General features: G+C 65.9%; 2 protein-coding genes across 2 annotated transcripts; one reads left to right on the top strand and one right to left on the bottom strand.

Annotated features, from left to right (window-relative positions):
• Positions 1-211: 211 nt before the first annotated feature.
• Positions 212-3,135, top strand: PCYOX1L (prenylcysteine oxidase 1 like). The gene is made up of 6 exons (XM_088536784.1): positions 212-302; positions 515-721; positions 1,360-1,534; positions 1,631-1,842; positions 1,957-2,097; positions 2,451-3,135. The coding sequence occupies exons 1-6, from the start codon at positions 212-214 to the stop codon at positions 3,107-3,109; spliced, it is 1,485 nt and encodes a 494-aa protein (XP_088392910.1). The 3' UTR covers positions 3,110-3,135.
• A 1,191-nt stretch (positions 3,136-4,326) lies between these two features.
• IL17B (interleukin 17B) lies at positions 4,327-6,007 on the bottom strand. The gene is made up of 3 exons (XM_010218957.2): positions 5,974-6,007; positions 4,798-5,084; positions 4,327-4,585 (listed from the first exon to the last, which is right to left on the bottom strand). Exons 1-3 carry the CDS (start codon positions 5,992-5,994, stop codon positions 4,327-4,329), a joined length of 567 nt encoding a protein of 188 aa, XP_010217259.2. The 5' UTR covers positions 5,995-6,007.
• Positions 6,008-8,191: the final 2,184 nt, after the last annotated feature.

The following is an 8,191-nucleotide window of genomic DNA, read 5'->3' as shown; positions in this document are numbered from 1 at the left end:
ACACGCCGAGGCCAGCCCGGCCCGCCGCTTCCACCGGGCTCCGGAACAGCCCCCGGCCCCGCGCGAGCGAAACCGGGCGGCCCCCGCGCCCTCCTCCCCACGCGTGTCCCCGCAGCGCCGTCCCCGCCGGGGGCAGAGCCTGAGCGAAGGGGGCGGCGCTGCCCGGGCCGGGGCGGCGCTGCCGGCCGCGCTCGCCGCTCCGCTCCGCGCCATGGCCCCGCTGCTGCCGCTGCTGCTGCTGCTACCGGGCCTCGCCGCGCTCCTGGCCGGGGCCGCCGCCCGCGCCCCGCCGCGCAGCATCGGTACGAGCGGAGCGGGGGGCTGGTTTGCAGCGGGCGGGGATGCGCGGGGTCGCCGCGGCCTCTTCCTCCCCATCCTCCTCTTCCCCATTCTCCTCCTCCCCATTCTCCTCCTCCCCATCCTCCTCTTCCTCCCCGCGGGGGGCAGAGGGGGCGGCCGGCGCCTCCCGGCCCGTCGGGGCCTCACGGGCCGCTCTGCCCCTCTCTTCCCGCAGCCGTGGTGGGCGCCGGCATCGGCGGCTCGGCCGCCGGCTACTTCCTGCAGCAGCACTTCGGGCCGCAGGTGCAGCTCGACGTGTTCGAGAAGGGCCACGTCGGGGGGCGGCTGGCCACCGTCACCGTCAACAAGCAGCAGTACGAGAGCGGCGGCGCCTCCATCCACTCCCTCAACCTGCACATGCAGGACTTCGTCAAGGTGCTGGGTGAGTGCGCGGCGCGGACAGGCCACCCTGGGCCACGAAGAGCAGCTCCTGCTTGCCCGGCCCCGACCTGCATCCCCGGTCTGAATGGCTTTGGGGATGGGGAGGGCTGCTTCCAGGTTGCCCCTGCTTGGTCAGCCTGTGCTCCCCGACTCTGTTTTGTCTCTCCTGTGCATAAGAAACCGCTGGGGTGGCCTAACAGAGTATCAGGACCAAGGGGGCCTGGCAGGTCCCTGGTGCGAATGTGGACGGTCCCCAGGTCTCCATCCCCAGTGGGATGAGCGGGTGTGTGGTGGGGTTCCTGACCTACAGTAGGGTGACTCCGTGTGATACCTCAACCGATGGGGACTGTCCAGGGCTCCTGGAGAGCCCCAGGGTTTCACGCTGAGCACATTCCTGGTGTTGGAGGCATTTGTACCTCACCTGCTCCTCAGCTTGCTCAAGAGCAAAGAGCTCCCGTGTCAGAGTGGGATCTTTTCTCTCACCCACCAAGCCACCCCTGTCCCCAGCGCCGAGGTATTTGGCACCAGCTTTTCCCAGCAGTCAGTCCATCCCTCCAGTGCCGAGCAGAGCCAGGTGCTCAGCCGCAGAGGGAGCATGAGGCAGCCTCCTTATCCTCCTCCTTATCCTCCTCCCCGCAGGCCTCAAGCACCGGCGCGAGGTGGCCGGCAAGAGTGCCATCTTCAGCGGGGAGCACTTTGTCCTCGAGGAGACAGACTGGTACCTGCTGAACCTCTTCCGCCTCTGGTGGCACTACGGCATCAGCTTCCTGCGCCTGCAGATGTGGGTGGAGGAGGTGATGGAGAAGTTCATGAGGTAGGAGAGCCGCAGGGCTGAGGGGACAGGGACTTCCCTGGCGCTGGGGCTTTGCGCGGAGGAGACGGAGGTGTCCTGTGCTCCTGTCACCTCCAGGATCTACAAGTACCAGGCGTACGGCTATGCCTTCTCCAGCCTCGAGGAGCTCCTGCGCTCGCTGGGGGGTGAGGCCTTCGTCAACATGACGCAGCGCTCGGTGGCCGAGTCCCTGCTGGAGGTGGGTGTCACGCAGCGCTTCGTGGACGACGTCATCGCGGCCGTCCTGCGCTCCAGCTACGGCCAGTCCGTGCTGGTGCCCGCCTTCGCAGGTGAAGCTTCTCCTCCTCCACCTTCCCCGCATGCAACTTTGCCTTCCAAGGTGCCCTCTCCGGGCAGGATGTTGTGCCCGGGAGCCTTAGGCACCTTCTTCTTCCTCTCCCCAGGAGCCATGTCGCTGGCGGGAGCCCAAGGCAGCACGTGGGCGGTGGAAGGAGGCAACAAGCTGGTGTGTTCGGGGCTGCTCAAGTTGACCAAAGCCAACGTGATCCCTGCCAGGGTGACGGGCGTCTCTCTGCACAGCTCGGGTGAGGCTTGGCCCGGAGGGTTGTGATCTGGCCAGCCCTGTGCAGGGTGTTACCTGGGCCTGGAGGAGCAGGGGGTATTGGGGGGCTGTGGGAATGTGGGGCAGAGAGGGGGCTTTTCAAGGGAAACTGCTATCACAGCCTCAGCAGAGCTCTCAGACAGGGTGTCATGCTAACTCCATTGCCTAAATCATCAGCAACTCATCCATGGCCATCACGTGCTGTGGTTCAACACTGGAATGTGCTGGGAAACCAGGAGATGGAGGCTGAGGTAGTAAAGCCGGGGGGTTGGAAGGCCAAGGCCGTATAGCTGGGGGCTCAGAGCTGCTCCTCATGGACCCACCTTCCCTTTGCAGAAGGGAGGGCCCTGTACCAGGTGCACTACGAGGACGGCGAGGGCCAGGGCTCGGGTTTCTACGACATGGTGGTGCTGACGGCTCCCCTGCACCCCGGCAAGAGCAACTTCACCTTCCAGAACTTCGAGCCGCCCATCACTGACTTCCCCGGGGCCTTCCAGCCCTCCGTCACCTCCGTGGTGCACGGCTACCTCAACTCGTCCTACTTCGGCTTCGCCGACCCCAAGCTCTTCCCCTTCGCCAGCATCCTCACCACCGACACCCCTAACCTCTTCTTCAACGCCATGGACAACATCTGTCCTGTCAACATCTCCTCCGCCTTCCGGCGCAAGCAGCCGCAGGAGGCCGCGGTGTGGCGAGTCCTCTCCCAACAACCGCTGGACAAGCAGCAGCTGAAGACCCTGTTCCGCTCCTACTACTCGGTGCAGGTGACAGAGTGGCAGGCGTATCCCCACTACGACGCCGCCAAGACCCTGCCGCCCATCGTGCTCCACGACAACCTCTTCTACCTCAGCAGCGTGGAGTGGGTGGCCAGCTCCATGGAGATGGTGGCCGTGGCAGCCAAAAACGTGGCCCTCCTGGCTTATAACCGCTGGTATCAGGACCTGGAGAAAATCGACCAGAAGGACTTGATGCACAAGGTGAAGACTGAACTGTGATGCCCGGCGGGGAAGGTGGGCCAGGAGTTTCTGCGTGTGGTAGCCTTGGGGGTATTTATTGCCTTGGGGACAGCACGGGGGGCTGGGCTGGGGGACGGGGTGGTGGGAAGGGGAAGGGCTGTGTCCCAGGTGACCTGAACATGCTTTGCCTCCAGGAATACAGTCCCTGCCCTGGGTCACTGCGAGTCTGATGCCTCTGCTTTGGTTTCACACGTGTCCCCCGCTCTGGCTGGCCTGGAAGGAGTCTGTGCCTTTCCCTGGATCCTGTGATCGCCCCTTTATGTTGGGGAGTGCAGGAGGTGCAGGAGGCTTTTAAGGACGGAGCTGCCTGGCGGTGGCGGCAGCAGATGCTGCTGGCCCTGGGGAGGAGCAGAGGCCCCTGTCACCAAGGGAGCCCAGGGCTCGGCCCCGTTTCTGGGGACAGCAGATCGTCACCGCGAGGAAGGCTGAAGCCCCCCTCCTCCTGCCGCCCCCCACGGGGCCTGCGATGGGCCCAGCACAGCTCACACGGGGGCCAGCGATGCGTTTTATTGAGGAACTCAAAAGCTGCCCCAGCCTCCCAAGGGCATCAGCCACCCCCTGCTCTCCCCGGCCGCGTCCTCCTGCCAGGCGCTGGGATGGGGTTTTGCTCCTGCCCTTCCCAGGACGGCTGGAAGCCGTGGAGCCCGCCCGGTGCGAGGCCCCGGTGCTGCCCTGCTGAGAGGGGACCTGTCTCCAGCACCTTCTGGGCTTCTGCACCACCCTGGTGTGCCACAGGTAGCGCTGGGTGCAGGCTGTGATGTTCTCCCTGTATTCCGCTCTCTGGTTCAGCACGGAGGAGTTTGTACGTGGCCAAGGAGGGCTGGGGAGAGCTGGGCCCTGGACGCTTCGGGTCCTGTTGCAGCAGTAGAGCACGTGGGCACTTTGGAGAGGCAGGAGACCGGCTCCTGTCCCCTCTGCTCCTCGCTGGAGGCTGCAGGGCTCAGGGCTCTGTCTCGCTGCGAGGCCGGACGCGGCTCCGCGGAGCTGGGCTGCTCGGAGGGGCTGCCCCGGTGCTGGGCGTCCCCAAGGAGGCTGGCGGGGTTGGCTGGGGAGTTTCGGGGCGCTCGTGGGCCGAGGCGGCTGCAATCTCCTTGCTGAGACGCCCTCCTTGCCCTCCTGGCAATCACGAGCAAGCCAGCTAGTAGCCCGCGGGCGCCTGCAGGCTGTGAGGGCCGAGGGCTGCAAGCTCTGCAACCTCAGAAGATGCAGGTGCAGCCCACGGCAATGGTCTCCATGACTGTCTGATACTTCTTCTGACACTTCTTCTTCGCGGAGGGCTTGTGTGGCACCTCGCCCGGCGCCTGGCACAGCAGCCGGCGCACGGGCAGCCGGCTGTAGATGGGAATGCTGGCCATGGTGCGGTCCTCCTGCATCGTGAAGGGGTTGATGCAGCCGGTGCAGAGGCATCGGGCCTCGGGGATGTCTGCTGGGATCCGCGTGGCGTCGTGGTTTATGCTGCAGGAGAGGAAAAGCAACGTGAGGCTGGAGGTGCAGTGGGTGAGGATCGGGCAGCGGGATAAGCAGGACGGTCCCTCCGCGGGGTGGAATTGGGCACTGCCTTGCACTGGATCACAGCAATCACAGCAGCCCTGTGATGGCCCCATGACGCTGGCCTTGTGGCCAGCGCAGGGCCCTGCCAGCACCGCTCGGCTCTGCCCCACGCTCACCTGTAGGCCCAGGGGGACAAGCTCCTCCGGTTGGACCTCCAGAGCCTCAGGTTGACCTGGCACTTGGTGTCGCCCGGCTCGGAGCTGTTCTTGAGCTGGCGCACCATGTCCTGGATGCTCTGCTCGTAGTCCTCCATGGCCGTGTAGGTGTCATCGGGGGCCCAGGCCAGGGCAGGGGCGGCCGCGAGGGACCGTCCCGGCCCCCTTCTCCTTCCCCTCGCTCCCTTGCTTTGGTCCTTCGCTTCTGGGACCAGCACCATGGCGAAGGTGAAGATGCAGAAGAGAAGCTGAAGAGGAAGGAGGATGGACCGTGAGTGCTGAGGGGCTCCCTTTTGGGAAGGGCACCTCTTCCCCCCTCAAATGGCCCGAAGGGTCATGGCAGGACCACGATGGCTTCGGGCAGCAAATGCAGATTCCCAGAGGGGCAGGGACCCACAGGAGCACCTCGGGGCTGGGCTTGGAGCACTGGTGGGCACAGCACTGCCCCGAGCCCCATCCTGTGCGGGGCTGGCAGAGCCCCTGGCAGAGGTGTCTGCTTCCCATTTTAATAGCCCAAAGTGCCCTCCCTTGCTCACCCACGGGCTTTGCCGCTGGTTCCTTTCCAGGTCCCAGCCCGGAGGTGGCTGCAAGGGATAGGTACCCATTCAGCCCCGGCTCTACCTGGGGAGCCGCTGGCTTGGACGGCGCTTTAGAGATGAGACCGTCAAGAATGGGACCTTTATCCAAAGCCTCCTCTCCTCCCTCCCTCTGTGCTCCAAGGACGGAGAGAGAGAAAGAAAGATGCTTTTTCCTTCCCTTCTCCCTCCGGCCTCGCAGGGCCGAGCTGCCGTGTGCTGGCACCCGGCAGGCTGCCCAGCAGCGAACAAAGTTGCTTTCTGTAGCTCTGCTCCCTGCTATTCGTGTCGCTGCAGCTGGCCGGAGGCAGCCCCGCGTGCCGCTCCTGCCGGGGTGACGGAGGTCTGGAAGGCACGGGCGGATTTTTCCCTCCCGTGCTGGAATCTCCCATCTCCCTGTCTCCGCTTTGCTCCGCGAGGCTGTTTTGTCCCGGCTGCGAAAGACTCGGGAACAATCGTTCCTGCAGCGCGTGGCTCCAAAGCAAACCAACCCCCCGCTCGACAGGGGTGCAAATAACCAGGACGAGGGAGCAAACCGAGCAAGGGGGGAGCCGTCGCCTACCAGGTTTGGAGCCCGCTCCATCGCAGAGCAGCGGTCGCCGGCGCTGCCGTGCGGCCGGCACGGGCTGAGCCAGGAAACTAAAAAGGGAAAGCGCCCGCCCGCGGCTCCGCTGCGCCGGAGGTGTGTCCGGAGCGTCCCCGAGGTGCCAGGGAGCTCCGGGCTGGCAGGGATGGGGACAGCGCGGTCTGCGACTCGGCCTCCATCCCCTCCTCCTCCTCCTGCTCCTCGGGTGCTGGTCCCAGCGCTGGCCAAGCGCCTGGTCCATCCCTCAGTGTACGCAGATGGGAGAGGGGTCTCTGGGTGGAACCTTGGCCCGAGGGATGGGGTCTGGGGGCTCTGGTGCTGCTGCTGATGCCCGCGTAGCTCCCAGCTCCCAGCGTGGAGGAGCGGGAGGTCTCTGGGGACGCTGTGTCCTGTGTCACCCGTGGTGGTGCGCGTGTAACCCGGCCCTTTCCTGCAGGTCCCCATGGGCCTGGCACCAGCTCCGCTGTCCTCAGGAGCATGGATGGCTCGAGCCCTTCTGCCAACAGCAAAGCAGAGGCAGTGACTGCTGCCAGCTCCTGTGGTATCCTTGTCCCCACCTGTCACCTTCTCCTATCCCCATGCAGCCCCCTCAGGGCCCAGTGGCACCGGCTCCACTTCCAGAAGGCCCCGGGGCCGCAGGACGTGGGTGTTATTGGCATTATTGGCATGGGGGGAGCTGGGTGCTCGCGCCCGCTCTCGGCAGCGTTAGGGACTGCTGGGCTTTGCAGTGCCAGGGACTGTGCGCGGGGGGACGGTGCCTGTGTCCCGGTGTGGGGATGGTGCCTCTGCAGGCGGAGGGGTCCCCGTGGGAGGGGGCTGGCAGGGTTCCCAGCCCGCGGTGTCCTTGTCCCTGCAGCCGGGGCCTGTGCGGACAAGGGGCCACACGATGGTGCTGTCCGCCACCCAACGCGTCCTGCTGTCCCTGCACCGCCATCCCGTCTCCATCCGCCCATCCCTGCACGCCCATCCCGTCTCCATCCGCTCATCCCCATCCCCGCGTGCCCATCCCATCTCCATCCGCCCATTCCCATCCCCGCGCGCCCATCCCGTCTCCATCCACCCATCCCTGCACCCCTGTCCCTCCCGTGCCCGATGCCCGTCCTGCCACCCCGGCCCCTTCCCACGGGCCCATCCAGGGATTCGGCCGTCCCAGCCCTGCAGCGAGTGCCCGAACGCGGCCCCCTGCGCTGCAGGGGCTGCCCCAGCTCCCCGCCGTGCCCAGGGAATGCGGGTTATTCCCTGCTGTGCCGGAGCTCCCTTTCCTGCCTCTTAGCTCGTTCTCGGCCAGGACTGGGCTGGCCGCTGCAGGAAGGAGCTGTGTCTCCCGGGGAGATTCCTGCTCCCCATCGCGCATCCCGGGAGCTGCCGGCTGCTCTCCCGGGACTCCCGCATCCTGCTCCCTGGTGCCTTTCCTGGCTCGACGACCCTGCAGCAGAGCACGTCGCCCATCTCCAGGCCTTGGAAGACCGTCCTGTTCTGCAGCATGGAGGGACGTTTCCGTGTCCTTTCCTCAGTCCAGGACCTGTTCTTGCATGAACCTCCCCCAAGCAAGGTCAACCTTATCGCAACCCCCTCCTTTTACCCCCTGCCCCAACGGGAGCTCAGCCAAGGTGCCCGTTCATGTCCGTGGGGGACGCTGATCACCACGGTAGCATTCTGGTGCCTTTGCCATGCTCTTGCCATGTCCCTTTGTCACCGGGGCGCTGGCAGAGCGGCCCAGTGCTCTCAGCATGGGCGCGTGGCCACCAGGCCTTGCTGAACCAAAGAGACCCACTAACACAGCACCCCAGGTCCCTCCCCAGGCACTTCTGGGTGCTCCTGGCTGCACCCCAGCGATTTTGCCCTCATTTTGCGCCTCGCCGGGTGCGTGGGCCTCGCGGCTCCAGCGCGGCCGTGCCGGGGCGCCGGGAGGTGCCGGGGCCGCGCGCGCCTCCGCGCCCGGCCGCCTGCGTTGTGTCAGCGCTCGGAAATGCTGTTTACACATGAGGGAGCCTCAGAGGCATCCGCGCTGGGAGCCAATTACCCAGTTTTGATCTTTTTTGGTGAAAAGGAAACCAGGGCTTATTCAGACATGGCCAAACGCGATAAGCCGGGGGAGGCGGCGGGGCGGCCCGAGGAGGCTTCTCCTCACCAGCTTCATGCGCGGGAAGGGGACGGGGGCCCGTGAGCTCCGGTGGCAGCAGCTCCGGGGGCT

Source organism: Tinamus guttatus, unplaced genomic scaffold (assembly GCF_059628265.1).
Source record: "Tinamus guttatus ecotype Peru unplaced genomic scaffold, ASM5962826v1 Tinamus_guttatus_pri_ptg000710l, whole genome shotgun sequence".
NCBI classification, from domain to species: domain Eukaryota; kingdom Metazoa; phylum Chordata; class Aves; order Tinamiformes; family Tinamidae; genus Tinamus; species Tinamus guttatus.
Note: the sequence above shows the minus strand (reverse complement) of the source record. Positions and strands in the feature narration are given on the sequence as shown.